General features: G+C 36.9%; 1 protein-coding gene across 1 annotated transcript in view; it reads right to left on the bottom strand.

The window, feature by feature from the left end:
- VPS13C (vacuolar protein sorting 13 homolog C) overlaps window positions 1-24,365 on the bottom strand; it is a 194,547-nt gene that overhangs the window by 130,992 nt on the left and 39,190 nt on the right. The window contains 10 exon segments of the mRNA XM_038418760.2: window positions 334-470; window positions 908-1,022; window positions 1,241-1,433; window positions 3,376-3,518; window positions 7,942-8,036; window positions 8,696-8,831; window positions 12,151-12,213; window positions 13,190-13,361; window positions 16,020-16,126; window positions 17,988-18,115. Of these exon segments, the coding sequence (XP_038274688.1) occupies window positions 334-470; window positions 908-1,022; window positions 1,241-1,433; window positions 3,376-3,518; window positions 7,942-8,036; window positions 8,696-8,831; window positions 12,151-12,213; window positions 13,190-13,361; window positions 16,020-16,126; window positions 17,988-18,115 (1,289 nt within the window).

Raw genomic sequence — 24,365 nt, 5'->3', positions numbered from 1 at the left:
AAGACTACTTAGCTGAAAAATGTAGGTACACAGTGCTTTATGAACAAGTGAAAGATATGGCTTTGAAAAAATCACATAGCTCTTACAATTTAACTTCTTTGATGTATGGAATCACATTTCACAAAGAATGAAATATAGTTCTTCTGGATGATTCTTATTCATGTGTTTATGACAAAGATTAATGATACTAGTGGGTTTACAAAAAGGTGTCTTTCTGAACACTGATCAGCACTGTTGTCAGTCTTAAAACGAGCCCCCTGTGAACGAACAAATAATTGTATAATTTCCCTTTATCTTGAACTCAAATGAAACCAGAGGAAACCAACTGCATACCTGAAATGTACCGAAGTCCAAAATAAGTAGGTCTGACTTTTCATTGTGGAAACCCGTCTGTGGAACCACAAGATAGGATGGTTTCAGATTAATCCTCAAGTCAAGCACTTTCCGTGTTTCAATAATATGAGCTAGTCCTTAAATAAGGAAAAGAACAGATTAAAAGATGAAAATATATTCACATCTGTAACCTATAGGTATGGGACATGGAACAAACAATGCTATACCAAGGTAAAAAAAGTCATATTTTCACTGTAGGAGCAGTTACAGACTAAATGTGATCAATCTTTAATGCAGACATCTTTTTGGTTAACTTCTTTATTTGCTAACATCTTGTAAGTTTCTAAGTCAATTTTTCAATTTATTGCTAGAAAGCATTCCATCTGGAGGTTAATCACTTATCTGTGTATTGACTCAAGAGAAACAGAACGCAAAGCAATTTTGATTCAGAGATCCCCTGGTGTGATGTTTATTCAAACAACAATACTAATACTGCCTCTCAAGTAAGGCCCCCGCACTCTTTGCTAATATTTAAAGGTTCACTTATCAATGGTAGCTACTTTTATCTATTTACCTGTAGCAGTTCTTTCTTTAATTTCTTCCAACTTCATCAACGTGGCTAATGTTAGTCGTTCCAGATCCATTCCCTTACTTGTCTGGAAGAATTCCACCATTGCATTTATTGTTCTCTTTAAAAACAAATAGTATCAGTTTATATGCAATCATCCAATACACACTGCATCAGTTCCAAAATATAAATTAAATATTAATTAAACTGAGATGGCAAAAAATTAAGGCAAGGAAGAAAAACTACTTTGGTACAATATTTGAAAGGAGATGGAAAGGCAATAAGGTTGAGAGAGAACAAAAGCTATTCCCATACATTTCTAATTTGAATATTACTCACAGCATCATATATGATTTCCACAGGCTGTGATTCAACTATAAGGCTCTGGTCAGCAGTACTATCCTCTGGATTTGTCTCAAACACTATTTTAAGCAAAGATGATTTGGTATCCCCAATAGAAGCCACAAGAGAAGGTACAATACTTTGTTGTTTCAGTCCTGTTACATACCAGTGCTCAAGCTTTGCCTCCACTCTGTAAATGAAGACAAGAATTGTTTTAAAGCAATTTGTATTGAATATTCAAGAGTATGTAAATGTATCAATGGAATACAAGCTGCAATTTCACTTTGCACCAACATGAAACAGGAAAAATCAGTGTTTTAGACAAGACACAGGGGCAGCTAATCATTAGCCAGAACTGTCTCAAGAAGTATCCTAAATTCATAGGACTAACTATACGTCAAAGGATTTTAGGAGATTCTTGCATATAAAAAGGTATCAAAGAAATACCTTAGGTTAAACGAAGCTAAATAGTTTAAGTGACAATGCAGGCTACACAAAGAAAAGAATACAACGGGAGACTAAATTAAGCCCTGCGATTTTCATGTCCTTACCATCTACATTCAACTTTATTTCATTTTAAATTCAGGTTCACATTTCTCTTGTAACTGATTCTCTTACTCAGCGACAGTGCACTTGTGCTAGATTAGAAAAAAAGTTAATATGATTTAGGAGAGCCCGTTTGGAGCCCAATCCTGCAGATTTCAACACAAGTTATGGACCCAGTCTTGCTCCCTTTGACACCCATGGAAGTTCTTTAATTGTTTATTTCAGGAAACAGGAACCAGATTTCTGAATGTGAGATTATGTTGGTTGGTTGCACCTTAGAAAAAAAATACATGGTTTTTCTACAACTGACTATTAACATCTTCATTCAGTTTTAGTAGTAAAGACTTGGGAGTTTAAAACAGGAAAGTCCGTTTAGGCCCAGGTTCAGAGAGAGATGATTTTTTTTAACCTTTTAAAAGAAAGCAGAATAGCTAAGGCAGATTAGATCCACCTTTTCCTTTATGAAATTTTATTAGTAAAATCATCACTTCCACATTTTTTGAGAATAAATCTCATTGCCAACTATACTTTCAAATGTCTCCTTTTTTATTTTTGGGAGCAGTGCTAGTTGTGTGTCCCTCAATCTTCCCAGTGAAACCACATTACAGAATATTTTGAACAGATATTCTGTGAAACGGGGTTCTGCATAAAAGAAAAGTACAGGGAAAAGCAGAATCTGTTAAAGTTACTTCTCCTGCTCTCACCACCAATATGCTAACTTGAATTAGAAAAAGCATGCACAGGTTCATTTTCCAGATACAGCAACTAAGGGTGAGAGTGTATTAGTTCTTAGTGAAGATTCCATAGGACGTTCGTGGCAGAGCTGGGAAATAAACTCTGATTTGAGGACAGACCCATATCCTGGACGCAGGCCACGTTGTCCATCATCATACCTATTATTTCAAATCTCTGAATTTGATTAGGGCACCCTTTATCATAGAATATCAGGGTTGGAAGGGACCTCAGGAGATCATCTAGTCCAGCGCCTGGCTCAAAGCAGGGCCAATCCCCAACTAAATCATCCCAGCCACGGCTTTAAGCAGGGTTAATCCTTTGTGAAGTGCTTTGAGATTTTCAGATGAAACAGAACCACGTGCAAAGCAATATTTGTCACTTATTCAGCTAAAAGCAATCAAGATAACCACCTTAACTGGGGGTGGGCACTCTGACCAGCGCATTTGGCATTGACTGAGGAGCCAGGCTTGGTATTACTTTTAGCACTTTTTAACAAAATATGGAACGAAGACAAGCTGCACATCTATAAACGGGTAGCATAAATAAAAAGTAATTATGTTAAACATTGAATGAAGCAGGGCTCCAAAAAGAGGCCTTTATTAAGCAAGCCAGCATGGCTCACTCCAACTTTTTTTTAAAATAAATATCAATATTCATAACTTCATTTATCTACAAAAAAGTTTTCAGTTGTAAAAAATCTGAGAAAATGTAATAAGGAGAGTAATATACAACATATTGCTTTGTTCAAGAATCATTAATTTTAAAAAGGAATAAGCAGAATGAAAATTAGCACCCTGAAAATATAATTGATCACTGTTCACAGAAATATGAAAAAGCAAACATGTAATTACTTAAGTGCTTGTGCTCCTGGTCTCTGAGATATTTTCGTGCTTAGATCAATTATCTGTACTTTAAGAGTCTCTGGCACATCCTTGTCTTCTTTAATTGTAAGAGAAGTACTTAACAGCTTCAGTGTCATTACATGAGCAACATACTGGTCGGGGAGATAAGAAACAATTGAGATTAAGAGTCTTTGCACAAATGCTTCATGATAATTTTTATTTTCTTGTATTTACCACATATTCCACTGTTCTATATAGTTTTAGTACAGCCAATCCAGTGGCCCAACATATTGCCTGGTTACCCACAAAGAAACCAGTCCCCTGAGTTCAATCATCATCCCCTCTCTCCAAGTTTAAAAAAAAAAAGTTACTGAGGTATTTCCTTTCTCTGACAGAACCGACATCAATTCCATCTAACAATAATTATTTTTACTCGAGTCATAGACATACTACTTTGATGGAAATCCAGTGAAGCCAGGCAACTCCTAATCCCATGGCTAGTTGAACTCAAAGATATAATTGCTAGGTGTGGTCATTAATTTCAATTAATTATTTGAATAATTTACACATATATGTATGTCAGTCTCAGCAATAAGAAAAAAATCAAAGTTACTGGATTACTTCCTGGGACCTATGTTTGAGTGCATCCACATAAAATCAGAGCACACTTTTCCTTTTTGAGAACAAGAAGAAATGATTTCTCTTTATCTGAATCAAAAAACAGAAGTAGGATTTGAACATTCCTTGATACATAAACATGGAAAAGAAACAGTTACGTAACCCATACTTCTTCTGAGTACATGACTAGCAGCCCTAACCTAAGGAACAGGACTACCAGTGTGGAGAGAGAAATTAAGAGAGGCAACGTACATCGAGTATACTGCCACAGTATACCACCAAAGATTCCCTCATTAAATAATAAATATTTTCCCACACTGTGTGAAAGACTTTTCTACCGAAGGGGAGGTTCTGTATTCCACTGAGGGTAATGTGCATGCTTCCTGCCCCTGGAGCTGGAGCTTTTGAAAATAGTAGTGTCAGTCGGTCCCCGCATGCACCCTTCCACTGCCACATGGTTTCTCCCGAAGCAATAAAGGGCAGGGCAGACCAGTCACATCTCCAGTTCCTTCTCCACTGCAGACGTATCAGATCCACAGCAGAGGGAAAGTGGGGTGGATTTGGAATACATAGAGGAACCACACATCTCGAAGAACCTCCAGTAACTGGTAAGTAACCTCCCCTTCTTCTTCAAGTGATGGTCCCTATTGTATTCTGAGGTGATCGACAAGCAGTACCTATATAGAAGAGTGCGAGAAGGATGACGGAACCATGGAATGAAGGACCGCTGTACCAAATAAAGCATCCTTTGCCAAATCATGCACCAAGGCATAATGAGAAGAGAAGAAGGAGTGCACCAAGCTCCACGTGGCCACTTTACAAATGTCCAACGGGGTATGTCATGGAGCGCAGCGGTAGTTGAGGCTTGTGCTCTCGTGGAATGGGCCCGTATCCCACCCAGTGGGGATCATCCTGCTAGTTCATAGAGTGTAACGCATCCTGAGACCCATTTTGAGATCCTCAGGGTGGAAATGTACTGTCCCTTAATTATCTCTGCTATGACCACAGAGTCTGGGAGACTTTCGAAATGGCTGTGTCCTTCGAAGCTTACAGAATCAACCTTGTAAAAGTACAAACATTTTCTTGTGATGCTGCCCTGCAAATTTTTTTGGTGGATGTGCCTGCACTTCCTACTCACTAAGATGTTGCATTCTTTGTATATTGAAGTAATCACATCCAAGTTAATATCTGCATGTTTATGTCTGCATTATGCACAACTTCCAATGGTATATTTTTGAACCCCTACTGCAGCATCAAACCAACCTCTGAGAGGACAAACAGAGCAAGTTTATTTGATGGCTGATCATTTTGTTAACAGGGTCAGTGAAACAGTATTCAGGGTCAATCTTGAGAGTGAACACTTCATTGAGATAAATAGAAGATTACTGTTTCAGGCTGCTTTACATCTCTCATGAGCATCATGAATTATTCCAGTTTTTCTTTCACTTATGAGAAGTTACAACTCAGATTACACTACCAAGATCTCTAGTCAAGTCTTCAGGACAAAAAAAAAAAGCACATTCAAATAGATAACACTAGCTGCACTTCTGTATCGCTACAGTATCACAAATACATAAATGGCTACTCCACTGTGTGCCAAAGGGGTAGAGCTGCCAAGGACAATATTTTGTATACTTGAAGCTCTCTGATTTACTGCAAGGTTCTTATCTCATGCAATATGCTGTAAATCAAAGTGGTACATTTTCTCCAGCCCTCCAATTATTTTGGTGGCACTTGCTCTGATTTTTTCATTATTATCTTAAAAAAATGTTGACACCAGAAATCAACGTAGTATCCCAGCGTCCATCTCACCAATCCCATATACCAAGGTAAAGTCACATCCATACTCATTTCTTCCCTGTTTATATATCCAAGGATCCCATTAGCTTTTTGCCAGAGCTCATGTTCAGTTGATTGTCTGTCTTAATCCTTTTCACAGTTGCATCTGCCCAGGATTCAACCCCGCATTCTGTAAGTAGAACCTACATTACTTGTTCCTGTATACCTATATTACTTGTAGAACCTACATTACTTGTTCCTAGATGTATAACTGCATTTGGCTACATTAGAACACATTTTGTCTGAATGGGCCCATCTTACCCATCTGTATGACTGCCTTGTCCACATTAGTTACTCCTCTGCCGATCTTTGTGACATCTTCAAATTTTGTCAGCAGTGATTCTTGACTATAAATGGCCCTATTCAATAATGATTCGCCACTGACAACTGCTTTTTTAAAATCTGTCAGTTGACCAATTCTTAATTCATTTAATGTGGGCTTTATTGACAGCATGTAGTGCTAATTGTTTAATAGACTATTGTTTGGTACTAAGACAGACAACTTATATAAGTTTAAGTGCATTACATCTATGCAGTTAACTTTATCAACCAAACTGGTAGTGTCAAAGATTTAAATCAAGTTGGACTACAACTCTCTTCCATAAAATCATACTGACTGACATAGGAATATGTTTATAACTGCATCCCAGATCAGCTTTTCTATTATTTTGGCCAGGACTGATGTCATGCTAGTCAGTCCACTGTTAGCCTGGTCACACAGTTTGACTTTTTTGAATATTGGCATAAAATTAGCACTCTTCCAGTCTTCTGAAATTTGGTAGGTATTCTAGGATAATATTAAAAAGAAGAGATCTCAGCCAATTCTTTTAGGACTCTTTAGTGCAAGTTACCTGGGCTTCCTGATTTAAAAAGGTTCATCTCTAGCAGATGTTCTATGATTCTAGTACATTATCTTGCTTCTTTCCAAATACAGAACAGAAATATTTATTGAAACTTCTGCCTTTTTTGTATCATTAATTTTACCATCTCTATCTAATAATGAGTCTATACTACTATTAGGATTTCTTTTGTTCCTAATGTATTTAAATTCCTCATTGTCCTTAGGCCTGCAAGCCATGGATTTCTCCCTGAGGTCTTTAGCTTCCCTTACCAATTTTCTACACTTCATAACTTCTAATTTATTCTCATTACTAGCTATTTCCTCTTTTTTCCATTTTTTGTGTAATTGCTTTTTAATTTCTAGTTTTTGCCTGCACTTCACTGGTAAACCAGGACACGTTTTAGCCTAAGCTGCCCTCTTTCTTACCTGGAGTAATCGTGGCTTTTTGGCCATGTGAGCTTCTTGTGCACATAACTAACTGGAATGGCAGACTTGGGGATTTCTGAGCAATCCAGTTGCTTACTGCTGTTTGTTACTATTGTGTTTGTGGAAACAGCACCTTGTGCATATATTTTTTTAACCCAACAAAATTACACAGTGTATATACCTGACTCATATAATCAATTTCTCATCCTAACATGAACAACTCTGCCAAGCTCTGAATATTGGTTAACCATTGACCCAAGGCATCAACAATACTACACTGACGTTTGAACTAAAAACATATTTATTTCACTTAATTACCATAGAACTGCACTGATGTTAGGATTCTAAGTTTAAACTCCAATTTTAAGTTCTTCCCACCAACACTCAGCAAGAAAGAGAGACACTGAAGAGGTCAAACTATTTTAGTTGTTTTTTTTGTTTGTTGGAATTTGTTTTGTTTTCCCCATTTATAGGAAACCTTTTATTTTTTCCTTTCTTTTAATCAGCAAGTTTATCTTTCAACTCATTCTACTCCAATTATCTATTTGCACATCATTTGGTGAATAGAGATCACACATGAATGATTTTAAGACATCCTGATAGTAACATCAAGCGAGTGATTTGTCGGGATGCATTTGACTGTTGGACACCAAAATCTCAACAAGCCTAGATATTTATACAGCCCAATAGAATGATGTTTTAGTCTGTATATAGTGAACATATGTTTGGCAGATCAGTATCAGTGAACGATTGGCACTCAAAATACAGTCCTTCCTAACTTCACTCATGTATTACTGATGTATACCAGGACAACAAATTTTTTGTTTTTTCATTCAAAATGGTCAGTTTACCTTCTTAGGTAAAGTCAAGTTGTGAGAGCTGTCACTATACCCAATAGCAGTAAAGAGCTTAGCCTTTTCTTCTGGGGTCATGAGGTCATCAATGGCTTAAAAAAAAAAAGTGTTCAAATTCACATTAGTACCCATAACTGGTACAGGAAAAACATAATTTAATTAATATACCTTAACACCACAGGCTGCCAGGGCACTTAATTTAGTTTCTGCTATGAAGTATTCTCAAAAAGATTGTAAATTATGCAATGTGACTCATTCCCCCACCACAGGCTAGTGATATACACCTATATAATGTAAGCTCACTGAAATTACTTGCATCACAGTGGCACAGAGAAGCCCAGCTGTGATCAAGACCCCATTGTGCTAGGCAACACGCTAAGAATTCCTCAAGAATTGCCCAAACAGCCAACGGACACTAGAGAAACTTGCTAGTGAATACTTGCCTTTTATAACTATCATAAATAATTCAGTATTTTTTTCTTTACAATGCACTTATGAAATTTTCATACATCATTTACAAGATGTATGCTTATCTGCTGACATATTTTATTACCGTGTTTTCACTGAATTACTACTATCTATTCAGTGATATAAAAGCAGAGAACCAAAATTAAACACAACACTGCACTCCATACCTCTACCACCTTCTTTTCCTATAGCCAAGCAGGACAAACCTACCCACAAGTGAATTAAATATTAGTACTATTTGTTAAGCTTCATGTGAGAATAACCTATTTAAATTCAAACCTACTTTCAGGAACTGGTGATTCTTCATCTTCCTTTTTTCTCGATTCCTTCTTACCCCAGAACCCACTAAACCATCCTCCACCTTTCTTCTCTCCATCAGCAGATTTCTTCCTCAGCAATTTCTGCCCTGATCTTATTACCTACAAACCAAAGATAATTAGTTAAACATAAATGTTAGAACCATTCCATATTAACTTTTGTTTTACCAGAAATTAAACAATGAATATATCAAATGATGTACAGGCATTTTCAGTAACGAGAGAGGTCAGAGACTAAGTCCCAGCATAAGATGGAAGTATTTATTACATTAGTCTCCATATTTTAAAGGGGCAAAAATGCTTCATTGCCTAACATGACATTTATTCTGTGTTGTGCCCTTTATCTACTTGTAATCCATTGCTCCAAAGAGGCTCCAATCTAATTGCAAACAAATCAAGTGAGAGCTAAAAAAAACGAAAGCAAGGGAGATAAAGAAAGGGAAGGACAACTGCTGGCCCTAAAAATCTATGTACTGTTAATATAGTTTAGAGACTTTTTTGGGTTTGCTATAAATCCATCTTGATAGTTCTACCATTTTAATTTCTTGTATTCATATTTAGACCTTCCACTTTTAGATTTTAAGCAGAAAGACCCTATTACCTCAAATTCTAAGTAGTAGTCCCTAGCCCAAAGAACTTGCAATTTAAAGATACACCTTACATTATTTCTTCAGCTACCTTTAGCATAAATGCTTGACAAATTTAAACTACATCAATGGTTTCCTCTCATTATGGCACTATAAACACATAGGCTATGTTTAGTTTATCTGAGGATTCATAGCAACCTGAAAGATAGAAAAGACTTTGCAATAGGACAAAAAAGAAAAGAAGCACTTGCGGCACCTTAGAGACTAACAAATTTATTTGAGCATATGCTTTCGGTTAAATCCGATGAAGTGAGCTGTAGCTCACGAAAGCTTATGCTCAAGTAAATTTGTTAGTCTCTAAGGTGCCACAAGTACTCCTTTTCTTTTTTGCGAATACAGACTAACACGGCTGCTACTCTGAAACCTGTTATTATGCAGTAGGACAGTCAGCAAAGAGAAAAATACTTTGCCAGACTTTTCAGCATCTTTCAAGATCAAGCCCTATATACAAACGCATCATATCACGGAACCAATGTGTGCTGTTGGTAACACATTATTCCTTGTTTAGCCCAAGACAATCTATATATGGCTCCAGTATAACTGATCCCGGAATATTACGTTCAATTCTGGGTGCTATGTTAAAAGAAAGATATTAAAAAATGGAGCAATTACAATGAAGAGCAAAAAAACTGGATAAAGGCAAATCTTTATTCATAGATTACCCAAGTGCTCATCTTGCTACCCGAGATGTGTAACTGATACAACTGGGGACAGTGAAGACACATGCACCACCAACTACCTCCCACCATTTTGGGTGGGAGAAAAGGAAAGCAAGGGGGAACTCTAGCTTGTGTTTATTTCCTCTCCCCTTCCTTCCCAGGAAGGCTGTCACTAATAGCATCTGAGCTCATCCCACCCATTCCTGCCGCCATGGTATGTGTGGGGTCACATCAGACTGACTGGTTTCAGAGTAGCAGCCGTGTTAGTCTGTATTCGCAAAAAGAAAAGGAGTACTTGTGGCACCTTAGAGACTAACAAATTTTAAATTTGTTAGTCTCTAAGGTGCCACAAATATTCCTTTTCTTTTCATCAGACTGACTGATTGTCTTACACCCTCACAGACAGTGGAAAGAAGTAGGGATTGCTTCTGCCCAGCATTTCTTGGCTCGTTCTATAACAAGGTCCTAGCCTCCTCCTGGTGCTTATGAGACACAATCTATCAGGTGCTAGCACACATGGACCAGCGTTTACATCCTATATTAAGCCACCCCAAATGGGTAACATCAATTTAAAATTTCATTATTAAATATGATGTTTGTCTTTTTCAGGATCTCATGGAAAAACCACACCTATAGATATCTAGATATTTGGGCACAGTTTTTTTCACTGGCACAAAAAAGGTGTCTGGCAAACATGGGGACTCCATTTAGGCTTCTCCAATTAAGATCCCCACCTGAGATGGCGGGGAAAGAGAAAATTGTTGTGGGAACCTGCTGGCCCCATTCATCCACCCTAGGCAGGCTGTTACTATCCTTCACAGGTGATCATTATTCATTCATCATTGTGATTTAAGCACAGCAAAAGGTATTAGTCTGATCATTACGTTAAAGAGATTTCAGCCAGATTTCAGCCCTTTCCCCTGGTGTTACCTAGCTCTGGTCAAAAAACCTTCCAAAACTGGATTGGCAAGGAATTGCCAGACCAGAAATAATGAACCAGACATGGAAAGAGGTCAACAGGGAAACAAGTAAATATATTAACATAATTAGGGATGCAATGATTTCCCATTGAAGAATTAAGTATACCACTCCTAAACTGTTTAGAGAGAATATGATACAGATATTTCCTTGGTCGACCTCATACATATTCCTTTCTTGCTGCTCAGCAGTGTGAGAGTAGACAAACCAATTGCTGTCATCCCATGGTGGGTTCCAGTGCAATGGGAGGGTTGAGAAAGGATAAGATGTAAAAACCTGTAAAACAATGGGCTGCTTGGGCATGGAGCCCAAACATGACATTGTACAGCGAGGAGATATGCCTCCAAGTCTTATGGACATAGGATTTCCTTCCTCTCTCCTCACCCAACAGATGAAGGGAATAGATTGAGACTCTGGCTTCATGCCAGAGTCTCCAACTAGGCCAGTGGATATACAGAGGGCACTGCCTACATATATATACACTCAGGTTTGTAGAACCCAAGGTTAGCGGTGCTCAGTTAAATTCTGCACTGTAACAGGCCTGCCAATTAGTGGTCCCCCGTTGTTTAATAGCTTAATAAGTTGTGATCACTGCATTTAACCATACTCTGGTGTGTCTCACATTGCTTCCGTCTCTGCCTCAGTAGGAATAAGCTTGGCTGGGTGATAAAGAAAAAAGTGACCTAACAGTCACATATTTGGGGTGTATAACATCAAGGATGGAGATCAAGTATTTGGGAGGTCATGCAGGAATATAAGTAGTTCTGTAATGGAATAAAGAAAGGGAAAGACTTGGGTATATTATCAAGAAAAAATGACAGCAAGGTGTATCATGCTATGGGATACCATGCCAGCAGAAGTATTAGAAGTCTCAATTCTTGATACAAATTTAAGACTGAACACCAAACTAGGAAATTATAGTATAGTAAACTGTCCAGCGAAAAGCAAGAATTATAACACAAGAGCTCTTCTCCATCTATCTTCTATGCTTCTATAATGTAGGTAAGACTACAGTAGTGAAACACTGTAAACTCTTTCCTGAAGGTTAGAGTATCTCCACAAGACAGGCCTTAACTACATATGCATAAATACCTGCTACTAAACATTAGATACTGTTTTTTTTATTTATTTTGTTACCTCAACTTGTGCTTGCTGTCTTGCTAAAATGATATTGAAAATGTCCAGTGCTCTTTCTAGATCCTGTTAAACAAAGGAAATAAATATCCTGTTTAGTGTAAGATGAACTAACTTACAGCCTCTTAAAAAAAACTGTTGCAGTAATCAATTCCACAAATCCATTTTAAGACTCCTTTCTAGCCTCTGCCTTGTAAAATTCATCTCTCTACAACAGGTCACTAGAAGGTGAAAGTTGGCTTAAGACAGAATATTTACTAAACCAGTTTTCCAGTTTAATGAATGTTTGGAGTGCATTTCATCTATAATTCAAGAAGTTGAATGTAACTGAAGTTCACAAATCCTTTTTCATAGTGCCCACATATTAACAATAATATGGAGGTTTTCTGATACTTTGGAGCTGAAAACTGAAGTATACCCATACAGAATTGCAGTATGGAAAGCAACTAGCTGTCAACTTTATCTTACTAAGTTTAAATAATTAATTATCTTAGCTTTCTTTTCCCATGTTTTAACAAAAAGTCAAGAATTGTAGTGACGAAAAAAATAGCAATTAGAATTTCAACCTCCCCCAAGTTTTAAGCTCTATTTCTGAAATATTTTTAAAAAATGACACTATCCAAATGGCTAGTATGCTATAGAACACCAAATTGTGAAAATTAATGTTTCATTTTGGTACATATTGTTTTTCAAATTCATTTACTATTCCTGACTTTACACTTGGTTACACACATTTTACATTAAAGAATCAGGCTTGCTCTCTCTCTCTCTCTCTCTCTCTCTCTCTCTCTCTCTCGATAAAAGGTTGATTTTAAAACTTTTTTGTTTTAAAAAAATAGAAGTAAAGAATACTACTCCAGATTTTCTCTCAGTTTTAATCAAGTGTGAATATTAAGTAGGGTTCTTCTATAAGAGAGTCATTAATTTAACATATTGGTTGGCTGGAGGAAAGTTACAAAAAAAATACACTAAAATTATTTATCAGTGAAGATATCAAGATTTACTCCACTGTCAAATATACCACCATATTAATAGCAAGTACCTGAATTTGTCGTCGTGTTTCTTCTGATAGTTTGCTCTGTGTTAGTTTGTTCTTGTACATACTTTTGTAACTCTTCAAAAGCTGCCTATGATGTTTCATGTTACTCCATGACCACATGCGAGTGCATCTTCTGATATGAACTTCAAGAATGCTGTTAGCTGCATATTTCCACCTGTAAGAATTTCATTTGCATTAATTATTTCTGGCTGCATTTTATGATTTACAACTTAAAATTAAATTGTGAAGGAACAAAAAAAACCAGCAAATCAAGTTTTGCTTATTTTGTTCAAAGCACCTGAGCAAGTTGTAACTCTAGGAGTTTACACTAGAAGATGACAGGTTTCAGAATGGTAGCAGTGTTAGTCTGTATCAGCAAAAAGAACAAGGAGTACTTGTGGCATCTTAGAGACTAACAAATTTATTTGGGCATAAGCTTTCATGAGCCAAAACCCACTTCATCGGATGCATGCAGTGGAAAATACAGTTGGAAGATATATATACACACAGAGAACATGAAAAAATGGGTGTTGCTGTACCAACTTTAACGAAATTAATCAACTAAAACCTCTCAAGCGCATGGTATCAAGGATCTACAACCTATCCTGAAGGACGATCCCTCACTCTCACAGATCTTGGGAGACAGGCCAGTCCTCACTTACAGACAGCCCCCCAATCTGAAGCAAATACTCACCAGCAACCACACACACCACACAACAAAAACACTAACCAAGAACCGATCTTTGCAACAAAGCCCGTTGCCAACTCTGTCCACATATCTACTCAAGGGACACCACCATAGGACCTAATCACATCAGCCACACCATCAGAGTTCATTCACCTATACGTCTACCAATGTGATATAGGTCATCATGTGCCAGCAATGCCCCTCTGCCATATACACTGGCCAAACTGGACAGTCTTTACACAAAAGAATAAATGGACACAAATCAGAGGTCAAGAACTATAACATTCAAAAGCCAGCTGGAGAACACTTCAACCTCCCTGGTCATTCAATTACAGACCTAAAAGATGCAATTCTTCAACAAAAAAACTTCAAAAACAGAGTCCAACGAGAAACTGCAGAACTGGAATTAATTTGCAGACTGGATACCATTAAGTTAGGCTTGAATAAAGACTGGGAGTGGATGGGTCATTATACAAAGTAAAAACTATTTCCCCATGCTAATTTTTCCCCTACTGTTACTCACACCTTCTTGTCAACTGTTTTATAGTGATAATCAGAATGGCACATTTCAAAGTTTTTTTTCCCTCCTGCTGATAACAGCCCACTTTAATTGATTACTCTTGTTAGAGTTGGTACAGCAACACCCATTTTTTCATGTCCTCTGTGTGACTGTGAGTGTGTGTATATATTTTCTTCCTACTGTATTTTCCACTGCATGCATCCGATGAACTAACTAATAACTTTGTTAGTCTCTAAGGTGCCACAAGTACTCCTTTACTAGAAGATGAGTTGTTCCAGTTATTGTTTAATTTAAGAAGTTAAATTTGAAATCAATGTCTGATTTTCACAAGTGTTGCACACCAGCATCCCGATTCACCTCATCTTTAGTTACCAGGCTATAAGCTTTAACTGTATTTCCACTCTGAATAGAGTAAAGCTGAAGCTGGCAATACAGTCCAACATTAAGTTGGATGGAAAAAGAACAGAACTGCTACTGTACTAGATCTATGTAACAACAGCAAATCACATCATAAATTCTTCATATTCAGTGGTCTCATCCAATGACCAACTGCAAATTAACCTGTTTGACTTCAGCAACACAGAACTTGGCATAATAGGCACATTGCTCAAAATAAAATGGGCTGGACAACATTTTGCATGTTTTGACTAAATACACTAGCATACCCATTTAGAACAGCGTGCGGAAAGCTACTGGCTATGACATTCTATATCAATTGCCTCAGTCTCTTCCTTAATAACTGAAAGAGCTCATCTATTAAACATTCAAAGGAAGAACCCGCAAGTTGCTATAACAAGTTCCCACTTTTCTGTTTAGCTTCCAGTTAGAACATGGAGTTGGCTTATTAACCATTTCTCCTGGAGAGTAGACATTTGGAGTTCAGAATATCAATATTTTGCCAGTAGCTCAGAGGAAGTTCTACAGAAGAAAATGGGTAAGCTTATTCACCTGCAAGTCTTCAATAGCACTGAAATACAACTCTTAGGAACCCAAGATCCTTTATTAAACAAATAGTAAGTGATGTACAGAAGAAAGGTGTTTAATTCCTCTGAACATACCCTGTTACTTCCAGAATTAAATGTGGCTGGGGGGGGGGGGAGCAGGGACGGAAGAGCGGGGGGGCGGGCTTATATGACCAAAGGCCACCCTACCTTGAATGGTAATTTAGAATATGTGCTAACTAACTATTTATGCTAAACCATCTGTTCCACCTTGCATTTAGCTGTGACGCTCAGAGTACCTTTCCCAGTCCTGAAGAAGAGCTCTGTATGGCTCAAAAGCTTGTCTCTCTCACCAACAGGTGTTGGTCCAATAAAAGATATTAGCTCATCCACCTTGCCTCTCTACTTGTTTAAATACAGTTTTCCTTATTGGCATTACTTTAGAAGTGAGAACTTATCACTGGACAAGTAGTATCTAGACCATCTCATCAATTTTTAAAGCATATGAACAACAAAGTAAAATCAAGAAGGTAACAATAGTCCTATCCTTAAGAGAAAGGATGAATTGTGGTCATGGCTCATATGAAAGCTTCCAGCATATATTACTCGGTGATCCAGTAGTTGTAGGATATGCAGTACAAAGCCTGATAACTTAATGCAGTTCCGTAAAACAATACAACTTACCACTCTTTGGCATTTTTACATAGAGGTACATCTGGTCTGTATTTTCTGTATGGTACATTTCGAACCATGTAATCTATGGACTCCAGAAGGTCAATCATACTGAGGTACTACACACATGAAACAAAACATTATTTCTTACCACCAGAGGTTTACATAATTTAATTACATGCAATGATCAGGTTACACATAGAGCTATTTCATGGTCTTCTGTCTCTACTGAAATATATAGAAATGCATGGTCTGTGGATAACGAAGTATAGAGTTACATGCATGACGCATGGTATAAACTGTTGGTTGCGTAAATCACAATCAAAAGGCACAGTTTGTATTTCAGTTCGTGTGCTCGTCTCCCTGTGGTAGAGCTTCTCAAATTGGTTTCTTTCCCTCACTTCCACTCTGCGCGTTCCCCACAATGCACTATCCTGTGCATCTCAGTTGTATTACTGGAACCCACATATAGATTTATTGCATTTCCCATGCTGTTTCTGTAATACAGCCAGTATGCCACAAGATTACACCCTTGGACTAGACCAGACCTAAAAAACATGAGTCTAAACACAAAAATTTGACCAAACTCTAACCAGCTGAAAAGGACTATGAAACTGAAAAACATTTACAGCTTTTAATTTGTTGCAGTGCAGTCATGCAACAGCCCCAAAATCATGGCTGTGAAGAATTCCATGTTATCAAGCCCAAATTCCTACACCAGATACTAGCTGTTCTTTACACTAATCTCTTGTTTAATGTTTCACGGAAATGCTTCAAAAGCCTCTTATGCAATTGTTTCCGTAAACGGCATTTATAATTTCAGTGTTATTAACTTAACTCAACTTCACTTTAATTTGCATGGATTATTTAAAAAAAAAAAATACACCTTGGTCAATTTAAAATAAATTGCCCACCACTAAAATTTTACATTTTTGTTGTGTTTTTATTCAAATGTCCATTCTATTTGCTTAAACTTTGTACGTTTCTTTAAGTTCTCCTCACATACCTCTCAAACTTGCAGAACATTATTGTCCTAGAATCAATTTTATACTGTAATTAGCGTCTTCCTAATGATGTGCTTACATTTCTACATAACATTCAAAGTGAGGACTAAAAAAAAAAAATGACATGCTATTTAGTTCTGTAGCTTTAAATATGACTGTGTGTGGCTCTCTCCTGAACATACTAATCACTTTCAATACTTCCAATACATGGTCCTCTCTTTGCTGCATACAGCCATTCCTACTTGTTTAGATTGCCTTATGCGAAGTCATGCAAATACCACACTCTTATTTGCATTGTCACTGATGCAGAAACTAGGTCCTATGTGACCACTAAGCACCACCACTTGCTTTTATTTAGATAATCAATGCTATGATGATCTACCAAAAACGAATACTGTTTAACATTATGGAAAATTTAAGGTTTTTGGCTCATGTGGATGCTTGACAGAAAATATACATTAGCATGAAGGAAATTCAATTAGATTAAGATCAAGTTATAAAGTAGCACAAGTCTGCATATACTAAACAAAAGCCTGTATCTGAAAATTGAAAGAATCAGAAAGATAAACTAGAAGACACTGTGACTTGGATTGAAAAAGTAGTTTGCTACTTCAAATCTTCAAATTGCTACTGAGCAATATCAGCATCCATAACCCTGATTCACTGTGCTAAATTTATGTTTATGTGGGGCAAAGGCAAACAATACAATAGCAATGCAGGAAAGACACCTCAAATAGGTGGGAAACATGCCAATGTACAAAGTGTTAAACATAAATCGGTTGGGATCTTGCCCACAGATAGCACTGAGCCAGCACCAGGCAATGTCTGTTACAACACAGACAAAAAAGCTCCTATACTTTCCCAGGGTTACCATTAGGTAACTAATGCAAATGTAACTAACAAACCTGTCTGGTTGAATATATATAGGCAATGTCATAATCCTTAAACAAAGAATTAAAATAGCAAGGTAACTTACCTGTGGCTTAGTGAGCTCAATGGCAATATTCTGTACTTCTATATTCCAATCAAGCTTTGGAGTTTTTAATTCAGTTTCTGCATGCGGGTTGATGTAGAGTTTTGCAGAGGCTGATACTGGCCTAAAAACTTCAAGATACAAAACATGTATAACACCATGGTTCTGATTGGCCCAAAATTAGTAAAACCGAGGAAAGAAAACTACTACTACACAAATTCTGCCACTGGTGATGTTCTGAAGCATTCTGTGATATCCCTAATCAACAGGGCCCAATACAATGTAGTAGATCTGTTTATCACAGTTTGAACCTAAATCAATTAAATTTTATATTTACAGAAAAACATCAATGCAATATTTATGCCAAAATAGCAAGAGCAAAAGTTCTAGCAGGTGATGCTCATCTTAAACATTTCACAAATTGTTAATCTTGCATTACCTTTAACTAGTAGGTCAACATTTCAGATAAATATTATTTAAGTTGACTGCGTCCATTCAACACTATTACAAATGATGACAACAAAATGATTATTTTTATTTTTCAATCAGCTGCAGTAGAAATGTGCTGTTAGAAAATTATGAGCATTAAAGCTACACATTATGGCAGATGCTTCTGTGATAAACAAATCAACTCTATGAGGAGTCCATAAAAGAAAATGACGACTGCAGTATTGGCTACCAAGAAGGAAACTCTATAGCATGTCTGGAGAAAGACCAAGAATACTCCATCAAACCTAGTGTTCGCAAGTCAGATTAGAATTTAGAAGGAAAAGTGATCATTTCACACTTAAGGAATACACTTATGCAAATGAGCAAGTGTTTTTAAACCAAACTAGGCAAATTTCGGTTGCAAGAGGAGAAAACGAAGATGGATTCATTCCTCAGTACTGTCTGTAATGGATTTATCAAGTTACTTAAGTTATCTGAAGCCGACACTGCTCTTTATGATCTCCTTAAAGAACACTGAAGGGATTCAGTGCAAGGACAATATCCACAACATAATACACCATTTACTATGTTAATATAAGAAAAATTAAAAATGTTTATTTGGTCAATTTCTAGAACCTTTGTACAGTCTCACTCTGAGGACATCTGACAAAGATAGCTTGTTACATTCATTTCAATGGTTTTATACAATTTCATTTTTTTATTGTTTTAATCACAGTACACTTTTCTGTCTTATCACATGCACAACACAGCTAATTTGGCTCAGCGTACCTCTTTTGAAGAGATTCTATCAGCAAGTTCGTAACCTGTCCTTTTTCTAATATTTTTAAGATACCCACTACCTTACTATTTCAGCATGAACACTTTACACAAAGCAGGAGTCCATGCTTAAATGGCATAATAATGTCTTAAATCCATGTCTAATTACTGATATTATAAAATCACTATCACTACTAATCACTATATACATTTAAAAGAAGATTAGCTTTATTAAAGCTAACTCTTTAAGGAGGAAGATTGGCCCCCTTTTTTGTACCCCTTTTTTGCTTCATCATAATGTATAGACAAGGTATGTATTTATTTTAAAGGTTTATGTTTTGTTTAAATTTCAGGCAAGGTGAATACAAATTGATTTTTTTAAAAAAATCATCAAAAACAAGTTTTTTCCCTAAAAAAGCGTTTTATCAAAAAAATCTATCAAAAGATTGTTTTAATTAAGATACATTATAGCTCAAAGATATCTCATCATGGAATAGGGATTATAAATTCTAATTCTATCATACGACAATATATTCATGTAATGTTTAAGAAAAGTTTTGTAAGTGAGTTCCAATAGTTCACGGATTAGGGACCCAATCTTATGGGGTTCCAGGGGCTTCTGTATAGATTACTTAGGTTAATCTTTCTATCTACCCAATGGGACTCAGTGCTCAGTATAGAAGATACCATCAGAGTTGCTTAGTTTTGCAGTTCTCAAACTGGGGATTTGTGTCTCCAGAGATAACATGCTTGTTAACAGCAAAAATGTTTTGAAATAAATAAATACAGAGGTGAGAAACAGACCTCAACCCTATTGTCCCTCTGCAAATTTGTGTACACAAAGTCGATCCCTTACCTGTCTCGAAAAGTGAAAAGTTTAAAAAAGTTCAATGAACAGAAAATGATTGGGGGAGGAATAGATCTGGACAAGTAGTAGTAGTCTGGAGATAAATGTGAGAAGGGAAGGGAGAAACAAAAGTGAAACTGTTTGAGCAGCATATTCCAGAATTCTAGAGGTCTTTCTGAGTGTAGCCTTCATTGATTTGAGATCTACCATACCATTCTCTCACTAAAAGGGAAAACCTATAATTGCAGCAGGCCGTAAGAGAGACTCAGTTTGGGAATATTTTAATGAAGTTCCTCTGGGTATGACAGGCATGCGTGCAAAATCCGAACAGTGCAACAAAGAAATGCAAGACCTGGTTGCTCGAATGAAACATCGTCATGAGAAGTGCTCCTTCTCAGGAGGAAGCTGCATTGAAGATGATGAAAGGAACATGTCTGAACATGCAGAATCTTCAGGTTGGTAATCTTTTTTTTTTTCCTTCATACTTCTTTCTTAAGGACTGACTGTCTTCATTCTGGACTATTCTTGAATTCTCATATTTGAGCAAAAAATATAGTTGTTACTCTATGGTACTATCATTTTAGATGCAGTTGTGATGAAAAATAGCTGAAATAGGCAGATCTTCCTTTTACAATTTCACCTTTAAAGTAGTACTGAGTGTCAGCGAATGCAATGAGTAATACTAAATGAGCAGTATGGTAATAATCATTAAAGAACTGTATTGATTTATTTTGTTTAGGAGAATCCATCCTCAACATACAGGATTCTGAAGACTATCCACCTTCAAGTTCACCATCATTTTCTATAGTTTCAGAGTTATCTGCCAATAATAGTGTGACGTTATTGACATGAACTGTGATCGTATAGATCATTGTTGCAACCACAGCCCTATAGTTGCACGAAAACTTGTACAAAGGAGGTCAAGTAAGGTGTCTATGGAAAGGTTGTAATTTGCTGTCTGTATGTGTGTATCATTTTTGTATTTGAAGTTATGAATATTGCCTATATACTTATATCTCAATGTGTTTGATTCTAAGAAGCATTTTGTCCGCTTCTTGACAATGGGCATTTACTGAGAATCGTCCTATCAAGGAACACTTAACTGACAATGAACTTTGGGAGAAGCCAATTCACATCTGAGCTTTCCTGGGAACGTTCAAACTAACATGTAAACAATGGCGCCGGCCTGCAAAAAGCTGAATCATTCATGGACATGTGACTTGCCCAGGTGGCTACAAACTCCATCTTCTTGCTGTGACTTTGCACAGAAGAACAAAGGGGTTTCCGCCACAAGAGAGAGAATATAAAAGGCCCTGGAAGTCTCTCCATTGTGTCTTCAGCTGGCTCAAGAGATGGCCTCTCCAAGCCAAAGAGATGCCTGAAAGAAACTAGAACCAAGGATTGTCACTACTGGGGGGGGAGGGAAGAGGAGGAGTGATTGCTGGACTCAGGACGATAAGCCACAATGTTGGTCTGAAAAAGTATTGGGCCCAGACTAGGAAAGAGTCTACTAAGTTGTTTGGTTTTTTTGTTTTGGTTTTTTTTTTTTTTTTTGAGACTAGACCGTTTCCTAGTCTGGGCTCAATACTTTTTCAGACCAACATTGTGGCTTATGGTCCCGAGTCCAGCAACAACTTAGGGGAACATCTCTGAGGGTGAGATTTACCTGTATTCATTTTCCTACTGGTTTAGGCTTAGACTTGTGTGTTTTATTTTGTTTGGTAACTTACTTTGTTCTGTCTGTTATTACTTGGAACCACTTAAATCCTACTTTTTATATTTAATAAAAATCACTTTTGCTTATTAATTAATCCAGAGTAAGTAATTAATACCTGGGGGAGCAAACAACTGTGCATCTCTCTCTCTGTGTTATAGAGAGTGAACAATTTATGAAATTACCCTGTAAACTTTATACAAAGTAAAACGGATTTATCTGGGGTTTGGATCCCATTGGGAGCTGGGTGTCTGGGTGCTAGAGACTGGAGCACTTGGTAAGTCATTTTCAGTTAAGTCTGCAGCTTTGGGGGCGTGGATCAGACCCTGGATCTGTGTTGCAGCAGATTAGCGTATTTGGCTCAACAAGACAGGGTTCTGGAGGCCCAAACTGGCAGAGAAAATGGGCTCAGAGGTAGTCAGGTGACAGTCCCAAGGGGGTCTCTGTGACCGAACCCATCACAGATAGTGTTTCAGTCACATCATGTATGTCACATAGCCACAATATATCACCTGTAGCAAAGAGGAAAAAAATCTTCATCCTCCAGAAACCATAAATAAGTTTGTGATAAGAACCAGCAGATTACAAAAAGAGGTAATTGATGAAAAAATTGCCCAGTTTGTTTATCCAACAATCTCCTTTCCGTATGATTGAGAACCAACACTTCATTAATATGGTTCAGTCATCAGAGGATACAGTCCGCCCAACAGAGCAGATGTCGCAGGCAAAGGTGTATGAAAAAGAAATTGAGCAGTGTACAAAAGGTCTAGAGAGTAAAATTGTTAACCCGAGTCTTAATGGGTGGAGCAATGTCCACAATGATCCTGTTGTATGTGCTTGTGTGACAAAAGAAGAAGAGAATGTCTTCCTTACAGAAACAATGGATAGATCAGGAAATGCACACACAACAGAATACTTAAAAGAAGTAGCAGTAAAAGCTATAACAAACTGTGAAAAAAAATTCAAATGTCCAGTATGCAGCTTGGTCACAGACAATACTGAGAATGAATCCAAGATGAGAAGAAATTTAGAAGAGAGTGTCCCAAGCTAACAACATACAGTTGCAGTGCTCATTTGATGCACCTCCTAGCCAAAGGCTTCAGTGTTCCAGAAATAAAGGCTAATGTTATTGAAATTGCAAAAAATACTTCCTTAACAACCACTTTGCAGCAGCTGCTCTGAAAAAAGTGGGAGGAACCAAGTGAACTCTCCCACAAGATGTGCGATGGAACTCGGTAGTGGACTGTTTTGAGCACTATATCAAGAACAGGCCTAATCTGATGACAGTTTGTGAACAAAACCATGAAAAAATATATGTCACTGTCACAGCCAAAGTTCTTAACATTGGGCTTAAGAGAAATGTTGAACACATGCCGAGTTCCCTGAAGCCTATTTCTGTAGCCTTGAACAAAATGCAGGGAAATAGCTGTTTTATTGTTGATGCTGTTGAAATTTGGAAGGAACTGAATGAGATCTTAAAAAGAATATGCAATGACAGAGTTAAATTACAAGCATTAAAAAAAACGAATGGGATAAGCACTGTCTCAATACTCAGTACCAGGGTCAAACCTTAACTGCTGAAGAGGAGGAGGAGATGACTATGACATGGACATCCAACAATTATCCCTCCATAACACCAACAATAATAAACTTCAGAGGTAAAGGTGAACCAGTCAAGAAATATCTGTTTGCTGATGAGGTTTTAAAGAAAGTCACACCAGTGAACTGGTGGAAGTCACTTAAGCACTTGGATTCAGAGACAATTGAAGTGATAATCTCACTTTTAACAGCAGAAGCTTCTTCTGCCAGTGTACAAAGACTATTTTCTTCCTTTGGACTAATTCATTCCAAAATCGAGAAATCGTTTAGGACATGAAAAAGCAGGAAAGCTTGTTTTTCTTTTCCAGATTATGAACAAACAGGTGAAGATGACTGAGTTAGCTGCAGAAGCCAATATTTTAAGTTTCTCATGTTGACCTGGCTGACATAGTTGATTTTTTTTAAAAAATTTCATTTAACTATTTTAGTTCAAAACAATTTCAACAAAAACCTGATTTTAAAAAACGTGAATGTTTAACTAAATTCAAAAATTGATATGCTTGTTTTGTTAAAATATTCTATGTTTGCTGTTAAAGAAAAAAAATCCAGAATACATAATGTTGTTGTTTTAGTTAAATAAAACTATTTAAAATGTCTGTCTGGTGATGTTCTCCTCCTAATACAGCATGGTAAGAAAATCCTTCCAATATTAATGATTAACCTGTTGAATTGGAGATAGTTCACCTCCCAATGACTTAATAAATATCTGCTTCATTTACCTCTGGTAAATGAAATAACTAAATAATCATTCATTTTCTGATATAGCTGTAAAACTAATCTGAAAAGTTTTCAATATAAATCACTTTAAAAATGTACAGTGTGTACCTTCTAAAAATGAAACCTACATCTACCTCTGAGTTGTGAAGAATATGTATTAAGGTTATAACAACCAACAAGAATGCAGTTTTATGTAGAAATCCATGATCAAATCAAGTCTTCCTGACTCAATCAAATCCACCCTGATTTCAGGAATATCAAATCCTGACTTTCCTGGTTTTGCTGGTCCATGGAGAAC

The sequence above is a fragment of the Dermochelys coriacea genome, chromosome 10 (assembly GCF_009764565.3).
Source record: "Dermochelys coriacea isolate rDerCor1 chromosome 10, rDerCor1.pri.v4, whole genome shotgun sequence".
Taxonomy (NCBI): domain Eukaryota; kingdom Metazoa; phylum Chordata; order Testudines; family Dermochelyidae; genus Dermochelys; species Dermochelys coriacea.
This window is presented reverse-complemented; position numbering and strand designations above follow the sequence as displayed.